This window comes from Pocillopora damicornis, chromosome 1, assembly GCF_964200805.1.
Source record: "Pocillopora damicornis chromosome 1, jaPocDami1.2, whole genome shotgun sequence".
Classification (NCBI taxonomy): Eukaryota; Metazoa; Cnidaria; class Anthozoa; order Scleractinia; family Pocilloporidae; genus Pocillopora; species Pocillopora damicornis.
In genome coordinates this window covers 18,956,459-18,975,749 of record NC_142670.1, presented here as the reverse complement: position 1 = coordinate 18,975,749, position 19,291 = coordinate 18,956,459, and the positions used below count along the sequence as shown (strand labels likewise).

Below are 19,291 nucleotides of genomic sequence, written 5' to 3'. Positions count from 1 at the left end.
TCCGAAAATAATAATAATAATAATAACAGAAGTAACTAAAAATCTTCAAATTCGGTTAATGGCAATATACAACCAAATTATAATTTTGATGAGAAGCAGGTTTGAATATAAACAACAATTACACAGGCCCAGGTTTAAAATGCATTTATTCCCAGCCGCTTAATTTTCTTTGTAACATTCATTCTGTAACACCTTTCAAACTGTTCATTCATCTTGTGCCAATCCTGAAGTTTAAATTGTTTTAAGTGCGTGTACAGGACACTACCGTATAAAAAGTAATAACCATAAGAGGGCTCACCTTTCAGGTAAAGAAATCCTCCAAGATATAACTAGACAAACCGTCAATTAAATATGATACATTACACCCCACTAAGATTCTGAAAATAAAGAGCAGAAAAAAATAATAATGTGGCATTGCAAATTTCCTAATCACTTTCTTTCTCACCTTCGAGAAAACTTTTAATATCAACAACACAAATCTAATTGATTCTTTCCCTTATTTTTTCCCTTTTTTCTTTGTTTTGTTTTATCTATTTATTTATTTATTTTAATACGGGGCTAATCATGACCAACACAGAGCGTTTACTATCTGTAAGAGTACTAAAGTATAATACACATAGATGTAACCAATTTTTAAAACGATTACACAAAATTCCCAATTTTTCCGACCAGCATCGATTGAGTCTATTCCCGAAGCGGAGGTGACACCAGGATGTGCCATTTATGTAGTAAACATAACATCTCACTTTGACGGTAATTGATTTGTAGCAGCAGTCTGAATGCCAGTGGAAAAAAACCGTCCTGGTGACCTGACCATCAGCTTGTGTGGGATGCGCACCACTTAGCCAGCCAGGTAATTGAGAATTGCATCGGTGTGTTGGAGAGCATGAGGTAGGCATTCTTGTCCCCGCTGCTCCTTCAAAACGATACCAACCCTTTGGTCCGTTGTCGCAAACCGTGTTTTGTTGCTGTAGGTTACCTTTCTGTCTTTCCCAGTCTGACTATGGTAATTTTGACATTCTAAAAAAATGCGAAAATATAAAGAATTATGAGAGGTGAAACGAAAAAGAATTAAAGACAGACAGAATCAACACAAAAAAACAAAAACAAAACAAGAAAACCGAAAAGAGAAGTCTCGAAATGAAATGTTGGCCATATCCTCAATATTTGCTTGAAAATCTGTTACTTAGTACATTACGTATATGTAATTCTATGGTGTAACAGTTTCAATGGTTGTCATTCAGGAATACACGTAGACAAAACAATTATGTTCTCAGCGATCTTGACAATACAAGCGAAGCCAATTACTGATCATTTTATGACGAATGGATAGCACCAAAAAATTACACTTCTAATCATAACTATAACAAAATTCTTGAACGTGACTGTTTATCACCAGCCCGATTTGAGCACTTGTAATTGGACAGTGTACTAGGGCAGTGAAAGAGACAGTTAATACGCTATGCCTGTGTAGGTGGATAGAACGCGTCATAAGCGCGCTGCTGTCTCGCATTTCGCCGAGTTAACTGTTGTAATATATTGGTTTTTTCTAGGTGCTATTCATTTTTCAGTCAATCAAGTTAGCATATCTGCGCTGCTCAAATTAATCAGACAACGATAGTCAGTATGAAAGAGTAGCTATAGAAACAGCAGCAGGATTGAGGTGCAATACTTGCATATAAAAGACTCGAATTGTCTTCCTACCTGATGGGAGATTACTGGATCTTCCATCCCCTTCGAATTCGTGCGGAAGGTTACGTGAGCAGCCAAAGGATCCAAGAGTGTTGGTCCATGAGGCTGAAACGTGGCAATCATGTGCACCACTGGCACATTTATTTATTAGTATCTGTTGGCATAGATGAGAAAGTTGATACACATGATACAATGAAGAGGAACAGTAATGGCATGTTTATATGGAGGTGGGCGCAATCAGGTCGGTGAGGTAACCGTCATTGGGGAATTAATCGGCCTTTCCATGTAATCCCATACTAATTTTTTATCTTTACTTGATAGATGGGGTTACCCACCAAGGCGGATTCCTGGTGTGCTAAGTAGGGTAACTCTGGCAGTCAGGATCGTAATTAGCCATGTAAACATTTCAAAGTGGAGTAAACAGCGCAGGTGGGGTCGCTTTTATGTTACATTTGCAATCGCGCTGACAACCTCGAAAAACTTCATCCCGGGATCCCGAGGTTGTAAGATTGTATGTAAACGAATATGGCTGAGCGGGTTACCTCTTTTACATGAGGTCCCCTAACTCCCTAAAACAGGCCCTAAGAGTAGTTCTGGAATTGTCACATGCTTCAATTCTAAAATTGTAAGTGGCTTTGCCTGAGGAAAGATTAGACATCTTAGTTCATTTTCGAATTGATCATATGAGGTGGTGGTGCTTCCAATGAAAAATGTAGGTTGGTTATTTCTCTTTAACCTGTGTAAGTTTGTTCATCTCCACAAAAACCGGTTTTGCAAGAACAACGATACGATCCTGGTTTGCTTTTGCAGTTGCCGTTTTCCTCATAAAGAGGTATGGAAGCGTTGTATTCGTCAGCATCTGTAAATAAATTTTAGTGGCACGAACTTTTACGGTGGTGAAAAACATGTTGAGCCACATACGTTTTTCCAGAAAAATTATTATTTAGGCTCTCATCGTTATACCAAAAAAAAAAAAAAAAAAAAAAAAAACCAGAAAAAAACTATATCAAAACAAAAACAAGTGAATAAGCACGTAGCTATGTTGTAACTGGCGAGTGATGGCATTGAAATTTATTTCTTAGTAATATTCTCCCTGAATAGTTATGGGACTAGGTAACATAAGACTTATCGCCTGGGATGGTTTTTTTTTGTGTGTGTGTGATTTTTTTTCCCTTTGTTTTATTTTCAGACACCTATTTCGATGCAAAACCTGTCTACTTGACCACGCAAAATCGTGCGAAAGTGAAACAAAGACTCTGGAAATTTTGATAGCAGCTACTGTACTCTTCTTTTGTCCCTTTCATTTATTCTTTCAACAGCTTTTTCTATGAGAAGAGTAAAGGTAGTTACATCTACCTAACTATATAAATATAATTGTGGAGCGAGAACTTCATAAACGCAGTACAGTGCAACTGCAATGCAGAATCACTAGCTCGTCCTTTTTTGTTGGAAGAATTTGAGGTAATTCAAAATTTAAAAAAAACCAGAGGTTTCCTTGGACGTGATAAAGAATTAAAGTATGTTTATCGATTAATAATGGTATTGAGGCTAAGCGGAGTTCAATTCATTCAAAAATGATATGAGTGATGACAAAATTGGACGACTGCGCAGCGTGAGTCCGATTTGTTTAGCACGAGTATCATCTCAGACCTAATTGGACGACACGAAGTCTTATCACTAATTAATCATAAAAATTACAATTACCGAGAAAAAGAGCATGGCCAAGTTATGAAAGAAAGGAAAAATTTGCATAAACAGAATGACACCAGTGTTCTAAAAGATATTGCCAAGAAACCCACAATTCAGGAGTCTGTTAACCGTTGTTATGATGATTGAAACCAAGGTTGTGATTGATTGATTTAAAAACAACTTTGAATGTGATTGGCTTATTAATCTGTCTGATAATAAAACTTCTGGTAAAACTTGACAATTGAATTATTGGAAAAATTGGAGTTTTTTAAAGCCAATCATAAGCGAGGAAATTATATATATATATATGTATGTATGTATACATATATATATACGTATTTTCATTATGCTCACAATTGTTCACTGAGAATGAAGATAAAAAAGGAAAAAGGATAAAATCAGGTATAGCGAGAGAAAGTAACACTTAAGATGCAGTTATTATGCCCGTGTGTGTGTTGCAACATCCATTATAATTGTCGAGGTTGGATGTTTTCTTTCCATTAAAAAATAGATACGCATGCTCTTGGACGGCGACTTTCTCACTTGGCAAAGCATAACCAGATTATTTACTGTTAAAGTGCACCATTACCGTAACTTAGAGGTAAGTACAAATTGTGTTTTTAAACAGTGTCATTTTCTTAAAACTTGTCTCCGTGGAATGTGATAGTCTCTTGTTGACTTATTAATTCAATCCAATATCAATGTGTACAATTGAATTACGCGAACGTTTACGAGATAAATACAGAAGACAAAAGAAGATTAGACTTTTCCATCTCTCTTAGGAGGAAGTACTGATACATTATTGAGATCCTTTTCAATATTTGTCAGATCAATTATATCAAAAGAAAAAAGATAAAAGAGAATTTTTGACATCAGGTTCATTCTGCAAGCATCTTAGCCTTTAGATGTTATCCTGCTTCTCTCTATATTATAAATATTTTTCTCTTTCAAAGAAGTCGTTTCTAACCCATTACAATCATTAAATTTATCCTAAATGAGTTGAAGTGATAGGGACTTGAGACATATTTGCCCGATACAATAAAAAAAACAAACAATTTCATTGAAATGCAGCCAAGAAATTCAGGTTGGTTTCTTTTATGTCCCCATCTCTTCGAAGAAAAAAGAACCAAAGAAAAAGAAAATAATCCTCTCGAGAAAGTAAGGTACAATGTTAAGTTTTGATCATACAGGTCGCCATTATATCCCCTGACTAAGGCGTAAGATCAGTAACTTACATGATTAAAAAAAACAGTGCTTAAAACTTCATTTCCCTTATGGTCTTAAAGGTCAGGACTATTATTTTGGAAAACTCGACAGGCCCTCTAAAATAGAAATATCATTAATAATTATTCCATGTTTGAACAGCGTAAGAAAATAAATGACCAGTCAAATGTGCTGCGAAAAATGCGCCTAAAGCTGTACTGTTTTCAAGGAAACTTTCAAAAATAACTAACCTGCAACTTTACATATCTTGTACATACCTCGTTTTCTATCCAAGCGATGTGATAGCGCCCGTACGAGCGGGAACTGTTCATAACTTTGTTCAGGGAATCAAGCCACAGGTAGGAAACTGTTTTCATTGCATTACACTAGTTTATTTACCTTGAGATAGATTACAAAAGAAGACACATGCACACTTTAATTTCTTAGTTTCACTTTCCCGTGTGTTTGTAAACAAGTGTTTGATTATTAGTTTTCGCTGTACACTTCAGAATAATATTTTTATTTCTTAAAATTTCGTCGCTGTCGAGGTTTGCAATAATTAGACAATAGCCAACAACATGAAATAACAATATTTTCTGGGAATGATTGGTCAATCAGCAGATCTTATACAGATCGATGACGGTTAGATTTCATTGAACGATATGATCTCATAACCTGCTGATAATCAACTATGAGAAGATAAAACTGCGAGGTCCTTTCTCCAAATAATTGATGGACAGAAGCTCGATGTATTCAGTAAATAAACTACGGTTTACAGGTCAAGTCTGATTATCCAGAATATCTTGTAAGGCGCAGTAAATCAGTGATTATATGAAGCCGTTCATTTTAAAACTTACAGTTCAGTGTTGTTCACCTAAATAATGGTGCTGTTAATATTTCAAAAAGTAGACTTCCGATTGCCCTCGTAATCTCTTTCCGAGAGGCCTAAGGGCGACCGAGAAATGGGAATAGAGATTTGTTTATTTTATTTTTCCTCCGCAAAAGTAGGATTAAAATCGATGAGATTTGAAATCAGAAAGATACTGAAGTTAGGAACTAGACTGGGATATAGATAAAAACGTTCCAATCAGACCTGAAACAATTATTTTTTGGTACACAAAGCAACTGTTTGAAAAACGAAATGAATTATTTGATATTCAGTTTTTTTAATTCAGCTCATCAATTCCAAAATTTGCACAACTCCGTCGTGGTTCGAATTCCCACCAGTCAAACCGGAACAATCTTTTCCACTACAGTACGAGCCTCCTCCACCTCCGGCTTGTTTCGCATGAGTACCACTACCTCCCCCAGAGTACCCACCACCTCCCCCTGATGCCCCGTTATCTTCTGAACCACCTCCCCCGCCTCCAAACCCACCAACTGCTCCTGGTGCAGGGCCCCCGTTATTACCGCTATTCATACTTCCGGCTTGGCCTCCGATCCAGCCTTGAGTACGTGATCCACCTCTTTCCCCATGGGAGGATCCTAGTCTGGTGCAACCTTGACCAAACCAACCTGCACCCACTCCTCCATGATAGCTAGCGCCAACTCTGTTGCATTGACCTGACTGCCCATCTGTACCTCCATTTCGAACTTGTGACGATTCTTTCCCCACGCTACTGGTGCCACTTGATCCCGCCTGACCATCCACACCGTTATACCCACCCGAGGCTCCTCCTCCTCCTCCTGCAGCCAGCAACAGAACATTATCTGTAGTGTAAACAAAACTTCCTCCCCCTCCTCCAGTGCCAGCATTGTCCTCCACAGATTTTCCAAGTTGAGCTGCAGTCTGCCTGGTGCTTTGTCCTCCTCTAACCTCCACTGAATCCCCTCCTCTTTGTCCCACCACAATATTTAACACTGTTCCCTTATTCAGTCTAAACTTCCCTTCTTTAAACGCTCCCTTTCCACCATAATATGTTCCTGGATAATCTCCATAATCGTATGAATGTGTTCCTCCCCGAGCTCCCCAGGCTTTGATGAGATAGCGGGTGGTCCGTGGAACAGTGAACGTCTGTATACTGCCGAAGCGTCCTCTTCTTCCACCGGCTCCAAATCCAGCTAGCAGCAGAAATAAAAAGAAACTAGATCGTCTACTATAATTGACAAAAAAAAAAACAATGAAAAATGTAAACTGACATCAAAATGTTAAAAAGTAATAAGTTTATCAGTTGGCAAGTCAGTCAGTCAATCTCTCCCCGAGCGCCCCAAGCTTTGATGAGATAGCGGGTGGTCCGTGGATTTGTAAACGTCTGTACAGTGCCAAAGCGTCCTTTTCTCCCATTCACCGTAAAATTAACCTCTGTATAAAAATATGGTTAAAAGAATTAGATTGTGCAATTAATGCAATATCTGTGGAATGTAAGCAAATATACCATCCATGAAAAGTATAAATTGACATTAACTGGTTGCAAACAGCAAGATGGTCAGGTAATAAGTCCTTCTTTGCCTGTGCCTCTTTGTCTGTTAGGGGCACAAATATGCAATCCCTTAGAAATCTAAAAATCCTTACAGCTACAACGTATTTCATCACCGAGAAATCGAAGTTTAAAACATTTCAAGGCGATCCGTTACATTTTCACGCTTGAAAAATTTATTGAAAATGCACACACTTGTATAAAAACGGAGAATCTTTGTTTGCTTTCTTTTTTTTTTTCAATATTTGTTATTAATGCCTTTCACTTCCTTAGGTGACCATATGTTAAACTACTTGAACACCCTGACCACTAGAAATGCCGACCCCCAATAGAAACACAGGGGCAACCTGCAAAGGCCCAGGAGACATTTGCAAAAATATGTTTCGTAGAACACCACCTACAAGTTGCACCTGAAAGATCTTGTTGAACTCTGCTTATGGGCAATTTCAAGTCTCACACGGCTCGAGCAGCCGCGGTAAAACTTTTCGATCGAGTGCCATCAGCCAAAATTCCTCAAACCACGAACCTTTGTTTGTTTCAGATGCCTTTTTTCGCCTTTTTGTGTCGAATTTCTTCTCTGCCAAGCTATCTTTCTTGGACTTTCGTCCAGTTTTACACCCAAACCGATTGCAGAGATCTGCACATGCGATCGAAATCAGGAAATTTTTATGCGACTGAAATTGAAAAGCTGCCGTTTATAAGATGTTTCGCCGCAAAAAGTATCTCTAATTCGTTTTGACAGGTTCTAGTTGGCCATGAACACTTGATGGGCTGAATAATTAGTGCAAAAAAAAAAAATAATAAAATTGGCTTCCGAAGGTCTGCTGTATCCTTACTTTGGTTAGGGTGTTCCCAAGTTTTATAACTGATGTAATACAGACATGGACAAATGAGAAAACAACATGACATTTACCGCTATATTTGACGGTTGTGACAAGGATTTCATCGAAAGGAGACAAACAGTGCACAACAAATCAATTACTCTACCTGTAAATCACAAGAATTAAATTTTCCCATCCACATCAACTACAAGAACAAAAAAAACTTCAGTTTTGTCACCCTTTCTTTCCATATTGCAAGAAACAAGAACAGTTTTTCTCGTTGTGATGGAGTAAAGCCAGTACTCGCCGCTGGTCGCTTCTCCCTCTTCGCTTCGTTGTATCTCCTCACATGTATCCGCTGGAAATTCCGGAATGGAACCAAGACGAACTGAGGTCGAAAAACATTTTCTTCAGAAAGTAATTCTAATTTCCATTTGCCCACCAAAAATAAAACTAAATCTATATATGTACTGGAGAGAAGGCAAGTTTTGACGTCATGAACTTCATTGCAGGTTTCCGTCTTATTACAGTGCGCAAGTGAAAGAAAAAAAATAGTCACTTTTGTTTATTATGGTTCTCGATGGAAAAAGGCTTTCGGGTCAGAAATTGCCTTCTGACTTAAATGTGGGAATAACTTCAAAGTATAAATTTAGACCAATTTATGTCATTCACCTATGATCTTACTTTTTTACAAAGCCACTATTGTTCAGATGGGTTTCACTTCATTGATGAGTGTTTTCTATGGTTAAACTGACCTCTTTCCTTATTACTCTTAACATAATATCTCGCAGAATTTGGCACAAAGTTCTCTGGTCTGGCCTCCTTAGTCCGGTTATTTAGTTCGCATAGTTCCTCAGAAATGACGTAGTTGAAGCTGTGACATCGGAAATCATCGTTACACGCCTGATTACATTCAACCGCAATCGATGATTTCATAGTTTTGAAGGTGTGTCTTCGAAGCATCATGCCCAAAATGGCATGCTCATCCTTGTTGCATTCTTGAGCGAAAATTTCATTAAAGTAGCACACTGCAATTACAATACAGAACCGCATCGTCATTACCACTGGTTCGTCTCTTCTCTAAGAGAAATTTTGAAAAAAATAAATATTGTGATTAATTTGGGTTGAAGAAAGCGGTATAATTTCAGTAAGAAATTACGGTAATTTTCTGTCGATTTTTGTTAATTATGCACCTGAGATTAACGAAAAAAAAGACAGGACAGGAAATGATTCATGAAATTGCGATTTGAATGTATAGTTTAGTGCGTTGTACAACCAGCTAAGTGTATAATCTTACAAATTTATCTATGTATGCTTGTTTACACATGTTAAAATATTCATCAAAATGGCCCTGAAAATATAAAAATATACTGAGAAAATTTAACGTTCAAACAGAGAAAGAATTAACGAGGCTAATCATTCCACCAACTAAGATCGTCCATGTACTACCACCTATGAAAATATAGCGTAACATGAGTCCTTACGTGTGATATCTGCACATTAAGTTTTCAAAATATCTGACCTGATCCTTACATTTCCTGTACATACATTTTTTTCCTTTCTTACAGAGATTAGATCATCCTTCAGATAAAAGCTCAAGTTTATAACTTCGTTCAGGGAATCAATCCACTGGAACATACCTGTGTGTTTTATATATATCAATTCGTTAATACCTTTGAGTAAATTACAATCCTTATTTCTTTTGTGTTATACAAACAGTAGTTTGAATTGTCAGACTTTATGTTTTACAGTTTTAAAGGTGTCAAGGATTTGAACATACAGACAACGTTCAGCATAACAAATTAAGAGTATTTTGCAAGGAAGACGTGTTAATGAGCAGGTCCTAAACACATCGTTGAGGCAGAATTATTTAGACGATATAACTTGTTCTCTGTCGATTAAAATGAGAAGATAAAATTGTAAGGGCCTGTTCCCAATATTATTGATGTACAGAATCCCATTGACTTTGAAGGAAAAGCTACGGTATTCAGGTCAAGTCCAATCAACGTCAGTATCTTATAACACACAGTAGATTAGTCATTATCTAATAAGAGGCTTTCATAATGAAAATTACAATTGAGTACTGTTCACCCAAATAATCCTGCAAATTAATGACTTAGGAAATTACTTTATTGTATAATGTTCGACTAGAACATGAACTGCATTTTCCTGAGATTTTGAGAAGTTTTTTAAATTTCCTCCGTCCTGGAAAAATAGCAAATGAGTATATCAACAGAAAGCTCTTAGCTTTTGTAAGTGAAACCCACTTTGGATGCCCGCATTTGTAGGTTTTTTTTTTTTTTTTTTTTGTAGTATATTCTCCTTTTTTTGTCAGTTTTAAGTGTTTTGAAAACTTCCAATTAACGTGACGCCTTTAATCAGCGTTTCTCCTTTGCAACTCGGCCACAAGTACTGGATCATTCCATCTAAAGCGACTGCAATTAATACAGACGAATGTTCAAAGGGCATTTTTCAAACGTTGAAGTTTGGTAAAGCAGCTGAACTTTTTTTTGCAATCAATTGTTAGAAGAATAATTTTTCAATGTCTCTAGATGAAATTGGCTCCGAATCTTTGCGGTAAGCGCTGATTTACTCCTGCCTAAAAAATCGTGAAAGTTACAGTTTTCCCCGCCTTAATAAAGCCATCTTAAATGAAAAATTTATATCAAATTTTCCGCAGCAATTAACCCCTTAATAAGGGCGCGCGTAATTTCCCATGGAGGTGTCGGAATAACCTTATGCCGAAAAATTGCTTCGGTAAATCGTGGCACATCACTTTCTATCTGAAATGTCATAAACCCGTCCGGAGAGTGGAAGAAAATGAAAAGAGTTTGATTTAAATGGGAGGTTCGTCGAATTCGGCCCTCCTATAATTTACATAGAGTTTTCGTTTTCGTTCAACACAATATGTCCAAAGCGGTTTTTTTGCTTTTGTTTTTAGGTTTTTGAATGAAATTAAATCTATGAAAAAGGGAAAAAAAAACATGTTTAATATTCCTATTTGTAGCAGTCAAAACAAAAACCACGAGTATGACTGAAAAAAACACTGAGTTTAAAGGTTTCTAATTAAGCTGCCTTTGACATTTTGAGTTTTCTAAATGATAATTTTGAATCAAGATAATTGGATATTCTAACCCAGTTTTATTTGGTCAAGGTAACCTAACAGTGGATATTCTCGGATGCATTTGGCGGGTATTGTTTTTTTTGTTTATTTCAATTAGTAAACAGTGCAAGTGATTTAGAAGACCCTTTTCCACCAAAAACACAGAGTACCAATTCGTGCAATTATTTAGACGAAAGTTTCTTGTGATTTCATGTGAAACTCACCCCTTGAAAATCATCACTATCCCTCAGCTTGGTAAAATAAAATATTAACTACGCGAGAAAAATATGTATGGAGAACCAATACACATTGACCAGCTTCTTCATCATCAGGATTACCGGAGAACTTTTACAAACAGCCACACTTAAGGGACTTGTCATTATTTATCATCTGTCGGGGGTAGGGGGCGGGTGCAGGGGTGAAGGGCTTTGCTAGTGGAGGACTTTCATGGAGTCACGATTACCTGAAACTCCTCCGTGCAGTTCTGTACATTTTTATGATCCCCACCCTTCCGATGTCATTTCCAGTTCACTGACATTCAATTCTCTATAGTCTTCTGCCGTCATTCTCTGTCGGGGAAGACCGATTCCCCTCTGTCCCTCACTAAGAAACCTTGTGATCCTCCAAAATTCTCTACCTACCAGGCTATAAATAATGACAAGTCCCTTAGTTAATGTTCCTTCTTCTTCTTCAATTTTTTAATTTTTAATTTATCACGATTATCATTATTATTTGTGACCAATCATAACACACAATCTGATATCGCTAAAGTGAAATGCATATAAATCACAGTTAAGATTGTTCAAAAGACGACTCAAGCAATTGATAATTCTCTGAACCAGCGTCGATTTAGTCTGTGCTGCAGTAGCGGAGGGAACATCCGGGTGTGCCAGTTATGTAGTAAACATAGTAATCGCTGCAGTTTATCACATTGACGGATCTTGACCAGTTGCAGCAGTTTGATCCCCAGTGGAAGCAAACTGTCCTGGTGACCTGACCATCAGCCACTGTGGGGTGAGCACCATTTAGCCAACCGGATGCGTGAGTGTTACATCGCTGTTTTGGTGGACACGAAGTAGGCATTCTTGTACCTGCTGCTCCTTCAAAACGATACCAACCATGAATACTCCTGTCACAAACCGTGTTTTGATTGCCATAGGTTATCTTTCTGTCTGACCCGGTCAGACTTTGATAGTTTTTACATTCTAAAATGGACAGAGTAGAAATGATTGACGTAAGTCCAAAAATCGAAACAAACCAGGTAGAACCCTTGGTATTTGATTTATATAGAATATATGACCTCTGCGCTACTTATTAGTGTAGTAAAGAGATTAAAATCTCCTGGTGTAGTAATCTTAACGTTTTTGACTCCAGGAAAAAAAAGCGATAAAAACGCAGCCAATATCTAGCCATAATGACCAAACAAACGAAGTCAGTTACGAAATAGTTTTACGGCCGCATAATCACATCAAAGAGTCACAACATGAATTCAATTCAAGTAGTAATGGTTTTTCTTGTTTTGACTTTCCTCGTTTGTTGTTACAAGCATATTTAATTTCCTCTGGAATTAAGGCGGAAGATCTTCAGAGCAGGCAACCGTCTCAAACGTTCCCAAGCGCAAAAAAATAAAAAAAATAAATTTTCGGCAGTGTTCGTGGCATGATTACTTTTTGAGTCATCCGCTATCCTCTCCCTGTTGTTGCCTAATGGATTTCACTGTCATCTAATTGAAAACTAAAAGCAAAACTACATACTGGACGCCCAACCCCAGGAGAGTGAGCTACTGTACACTAAATTTTAAGATCTCAGTATGGGGATGCCAGGTTGGTGCTCTTCCGTCGAACACCAAGGAGTTGGTGCCCTGGTTAGTATAAAACACCTGAGTGAATGGTGCTTTTCCCGTGCGCTGGTTGGCTGGTTCGGGAGTGATTTGCAAGTTCTATTAAGTTAAATCTAATTTTCAACCAATATTCGTTATATTGTCTGAAGTTCAAACATTCTTCATTACCACTGTCGGTTAAAGTGATGGATATTTACCTCGGCGCTTAAATATCCATGACTACTCTCCTCCACTTAAGTGAATTATTGTTAATTATTTTGGATTTTCGATTTTCATAAGGTCACGTGAAATCCAAAGATATGACGCAACAAAAATCCTTGAGCGCAAAAATGAAGCAAAATAAGTAAGTTGCTGGTTGCTTGATTACTATCTGAGTAATAAGTTTATTACCCTGCGTGAAAGCATAGTTACAAAAGCAGCAACATTGGAAGACCCGACTCAACTTTGTACCTGATGGGAGAGGAATGCAAGATCTTCCATCTCCTATTTAGGGCTGGTTACATGAGCACTTGAACAACCCTACAGTGTTGGTACATGAGGCTGAACTGTGGCAATTGTGAACACCGCTGGCACATTCATCAATTTATGACCTAATACATTACACAGATAAAACAAATCAAAAAGGTATTGCCATTTTCTTGGACTTCAAAAAAGCGTTTGATTCCATTGAATGGAACTATCTCTTAGAAACATTGCAGCTCTTCAACTTCGGCCACGACATCCAAAATTGGATAAAAATTTTTTATAATAATGTTACTAGCTGTGTTCTGAATAACGGTCATGCCTCAACTTTTTTCTCCCTCCAGCGGGGAGTCAGGCAAGGTTGCCCTTTGTCTGGCGTTCTCTTCGTTCTCGGCATAGAACTCCTCTCTAAAGCCATAAAAAATGATCCTACTATTAAATGTATCCAAGGCAGCAAGCATGAGCTTAAAATAAGTCAATATGCCGACGACACAACTGTATTTGTTCGTGACCTCGATTCCGTCGTGAGTCTATTGAAGGTTTTAAATGAGTTTAAAGAACTTTCTGGCCTAGAAATAAACACAACTAAAACCGAAGCAATGTGGTTAGGCGAATGGAAAGACAGAACAGATGAACCCTTTGGTTTTAAATGGCCAAAAGAACATGCCAATGCCCTTGGTGTCTACTTTTCTCATAACCAAGAAAGTGCTAATAGACTGAACTTCGGTGAAAAAATACGTAATCTTGAGAAAACGCTAATCACTTGGCAACGGAGAAATCTAACTCTTTGTGGAAAGATAAACATAGTTAAAACACTTGGGATATCTAAGTTAATTTACTCAGCCTCCGTGCTCCCTGTTCCAGATCACTATATTCAAGAAATAAATAAGCTAACTTTCAACTTTATTTGGGCAGGAAAACCCCCTAAAAAAAAAAGAAACACCATAATCGGAGAAAAGAAAGATGGCGGTTTGAAAATGTGCGATTTCAATATCATGGAAAAAGCACTCAAAATAGCTTGGGTCAACAGAATTCAAGATGACTCACAAGCCTCCTGGAAAATTATTCCTAACCAGCTCTTACACAAACATGGTGGTCTTGCTTTTCTAAAATGCAACTTTACACCAAGCACACTAGACCTCGATGATAAGCTTCATGCATTTTGCAAAAAAGTGTTAGATTATTGGTGCGAGTTTAAAATCTCAACGGGCATCGATTCCAAAATAAATCCTAAAAACGAAATAATGTGGAATAACAGAAAAATTCTTATAGGAAAAAAACCTGTCTTTTACCAAACTAGGTATGACGCCGGTATTACTAAGATAAGCGACATTTTAAACCAAAATCAGAAATTTTTGAAGTGGCATAAATTTGTCACAAAATTTAATTTAAATGTGCCTTTCACCGCACACTATGGCTTGGTCAACGCAATCCCAAAAGACTGGAAAGCTATTCTTACAAACCCTATTCCAAACGTCACACACGCGAACACTACTGTAAACAGCCTAAGAACCAGATCTATTTACTCTTCTCTTTTAAACACCGTCTTTGTTCCTCCCACTGCCGAAACCAAAATTCTACGCCACGGATTTACAAAAACTACCACCAAGAACGTTTATCTTATGCCATTTAAAGTAACAAACGAAGTTAAAATAATAATGCTTCAGTATAAAGTGATTCATAACGTGCTTCCAACTCGCGCCACTCTTTACCCAGACGGCATTTCAGAGAGCCCCTTATGCAACCTATGCAATACAGAAAAACAAACGTTGCATCACCTATTAATAAACTGCACACTAATACTCGACTTCTGGATTCTGTTTCAAGACTGGTGGCACCAAAAAACAAATGAAACAATAACGTTATCCACAAGTCACATACTCTATGGCTGGCATTATAGGACAAAGCATTGGCAAGTCGTAAATTATTGCCTATTGTTAGCCAAATATCACATTTTCTGCACAAGCCTTTGCGGAGACATCTTAGATTTTCAAATCTCCCTACTGTTCATCACGGGAAAACTTGAAATCCTAAAAGAGATCGCGACCGCAAAAAAAGAACTTCCGAAATTTTATCGCACGTGGGCTTTTTTACTTTAAATTTTCATACTGCTGTTGTTTTTAGGTTAGACTTATACTTAACTTCATTTTTGAGACCTGTATGTTTACTTGTGATTGTCTTTTAATTGAATTTGTTAACACGCCAACCGTAAATTAAATTAATGTTAATAGTATTGTAATACATGTATCGTAATGTAGTGTATGCATAATTTGTGTAAGTATAAGTATCAGTAGTGTTAGTAGCAAGTTCAATGTAAGTGTAATTAATGCTGTAAGTAGTGTAAGTGATCGTCTTGTAAATAAAATTGTTTAAAAAAAAAAATGTCTGTTGATATAGATTAGCAGGTTGATACAAATATCACATACAAGGTAGGACAGGAATAATTAGTGCCGCGCCAGAAATGTTGCAGGCCACGTACATGAGTCGATTTTATGCTTTTTTTTGTTGGTATGGATGGTAGTCGGTTAAAATGGTAACGGTCATCAAACACACATTTGCCTGCAAAAGCTGCATATTCATATGCTAGTTTGGTCTGAATGCTTTACAATTAATCACTTGCTAAAGTTCCTTGGTCGAGCCGTGATGATCGAAAGAATTTGGCCCTTGAAAGTCTACCGAATCCTAGAGTACACATAACTTTTTTTACTCAATAAATACAGATATGTGCAAATGGGAAATGATGAGGGTAAGTTCTACTACTATTTATGATGGTTGCTTTAAGGTTTTCATTGGAAGGCAACAAAAAGTGTATATTATTGTCATTAGCTTTATATCTAAATTACCAGAACTATAAATTTTTAAACAAACTTTTTCGCATTCATATCAGCTGCAACAACAAGAACTTGAATATTTTTACCTTCTGGTTCCATATCGCAAGAAACCAGAGCAGTTTTTCCCGTTATAATGGAATAAATCCAGTACTCGCCACTTTTCGCTTTTCCATCTTCGCTAGCCTTTATCTCTTCACATGTTTCCGCTGGAAATTCAGGAATTGAACCAAGAGGAACTGAGGACAAGAAATATTTTCATCAAAGATAATTTCTAGCTGTACTTCCACCCTCTAATAACTTTCTTACTAGAAGTTTAGGTGTGTAGTATCGCTGAGTATTTTTACGAGTTGAGCCGTCAACTTGTCACATAAGGTTTCAAAACGATTAAAAGTTGAATTTTATTTTCGATTGTTGTTCTCAAATCGTACACATTTGCTGCATGTACGAAAGTGTACATTTATCAATGAAAAGTGATTTGTAATTTATCGCCAGTAACAAAGCTTTGAATCTGCCAGGAGACAAGCTCTTAAAGACATGGATGTGCCCTTTGCATATGAAAATACTTTCCAAAACTACATTTCATTTTCATCATCCGACTCAATCACAAAGCGATGACGCTTTGAATTAATCGCTGCCGGTATTTGAGGAGCTGAAGGCTCTTAACTAACAACCATGGAACCGTTGTTAAATACGGTACAAGAGTAGGCAACTGTTGCCAACTTCTCAAACAGGTTTTTTTACGGTAGGAAATAACCAATTGTCGAAATAACTGTACAATATCGCAGGATATTTGCACTCTATTCGCGCGTTATTTGTTCCCTACTTTGTGCAGTTAGATAATAGATTTCATTACTCCTCTCGATCAGGGAAAATATTTGGAGCTGGGGCCCGGAAATTCAAAATACGGATAACGCTATCCACTTGCTTTTGTTGAAAACAATTTGGTTTCGAAAGTGTAAATTTGGAGTAATATCATGTCTTTTGTCCATGGTGTCTAAAATTTCACCAACCAAGACCCGTAATATATAGTTTAGGAAATTTAAATTTTACACTCGGTGTTAAGTCCTTTTGGGCGATGAAATTCACCTCTTTTCTTATTACTCCTGACATAATATCTCTCCGAATTTGGTACAAAGTTCTCTGGTCTGGCCTCCTTAGTCCTGTTGTTTAGTTCACATAATTTCCCCGTAATTAAGTAATTGAAGCTGTGACATCGAAAATCATCGTTACACGCTCGATTACATTCGACTGCAATCGACGATTTCAACTTCTTGAAGGTGTGTCTTCGAAGCATCATACCAAAAATTGCATGCTCATCCTTTTTGCATTCTTGAGCGAAAATTTCCTACGCGATACAAAGTGTCACTGAAATAAAGAATCGCATCGTCCCGACCACCGGCTTGTCCTTTCCTGTAAGATAAATTACGATTAAAATTAAAGACCAAGATTGTGCTATAATGCTAAGAATATAGGTATTTCTTGGATCTTGGCTAAAAACTGTTTGTGGAATGAGGGAAAAATCCACGAAACATCAAAACCAACAGACATAAGGATGGAAAGTGAACCTTGAGATTCAGCCTTGTTTAATTGAAAACCTGCCAAGTTTTATTTATGCTCCCCTTAAGAAATGTGGGAAACTCGCAAATCTTTAAAATAGTCCTGATAAATGTATATTGGTGAGAGGATTCAACGTTTAAACAGAGGAAGAACAAATGCTATGGTTTATACTGTAGCGATCGAACCTTCAGCTGTTCTGTATTCAGATTAACTTTTCAAAATATCTGACCTGGTACTTTACATATCTTGCACATACCTTGATTGCTATCCAAGGTAGATGATAACACCTATTGGAAACTGTTATGGGAAATTTGGAATTTGTTTAGGGGATCAAGTTACCCAAAAGTAATTGTTTTTATCACATTTCACTAGTTTAGTGTTACCTTGAAGTAGATTACAATTATAACCCTAGTGTCTTGATGTTTATAAACAAGTGGTGGGACAGGTGTCAAGGTTCTGTACACACAGACAAAGGCCGGTATCACAAAAGGCAAGTATTTTAAGAGGATTTCTTCCCTCCAGCAGGTCCAAAACAGATTGATGACTTAGATTTCTTCAGAAAATATAACTTCAAGGTCTATTGGTTGTACGGGAAAAAAATTGTAAGGGTCGTTTCTCCGCATACTTGATGTAGGGAATCCTGATAAAATTTAAAGATAAATTTCAAATGTTTTTTATCGCGCAGTAGGTCAATAATCATGAGGAGGTTTTGATACGAACATTTATAATTCAGTATTCTTCACTCAAATAATGATTCTACCTACTGAACTGAAGGAAAGTACTTAGTTCCAGAATGTTTGAGGAGAAAATGAGAAAGATGGTCCTAAGATTTTGTGATAATTTTTATATTCCTTATTTTTTGCATCTACGCAACACAATAAATGCCTACGCTTTCATAGTTGATTTGTTTCATATTTTATAATTTTCTGTCCGTTTTAAATCTGTCTAAAACTTACAATCAGTACAAAACCTTTTAACTACCGTTTCTCTTCTGCAACACAGCAGCAAGTACACGCCCTTTTCACGTAAAGGTACTTCAATTGATAAAGACGCAATTCCATGAGCAGATATGAAACGATGGAGTCAGGTATAGCAACTTAACGTTATAGCTTTGCCAGATACTTGTCATTATTTATCAGAAAGGTAAGTCTTACAATGTCACCGTGTGAAACTCTAAGCTCCAAATCTTCACCCATTTCCTTCATGTATTTTCACAGTTTCCGTGGCTTTAATGAGCTTATCTCGAATGAAAAATTTATGCCACTCCTTCCACAGGAAACCGATCTCTTTCTTTTATTTAATTAGACTCCTAAGCAGGTCGCACTGGTAATTTTCCAAGAAAGTGTTATAAGTAATATGAACCCACCTGAAACGATGGAGGAAAATGAAAATAATTTGATTTACATGAGGAGTTCGTTTAGTTTATTACAGAATGCCATTCGGACCACGTTCAATACAATATTTACAGAGCGCTTTTTTTTCTGTTTTACTTTTTTTGGAAAGAGGTTTAGCACTAGTTCTCCATCTTAACTTATTTAACGCTTCTTCTCTGCTACAACTGTTTCGTTAGACGTTCATTTCATTTAATCATTTGTTAAGCTTAAAGTGTGCATTGTTTGTGTTTAATGTTGCGCGCACTCCGTATAGATTCGTAAATCGCTATAATTATCGCAATG

At 37.1% G+C, this 19,291-nt stretch overlaps 1 protein-coding gene and 1 pseudogene across 1 annotated transcript in view; both read right to left on the bottom strand.

The window, feature by feature from the left end:
- LOC149052507 (uncharacterized) overlaps positions 1–19,291 on the bottom strand; it is a 53,802-nt gene that overhangs the window by 3,823 nt on the left and 30,688 nt on the right. The window contains exon 3 of the mRNA XM_089203891.1: positions 2,429–2,551. Coding sequence (XP_089060017.1) covers positions 2,429–2,551 — 123 coding nt within the window. The remainder of the gene's footprint in view (positions 1–2,428; positions 2,552–19,291) is intronic.
- LOC149052513 (uncharacterized) lies at positions 5,430–17,442 on the bottom strand (annotated as a pseudogene).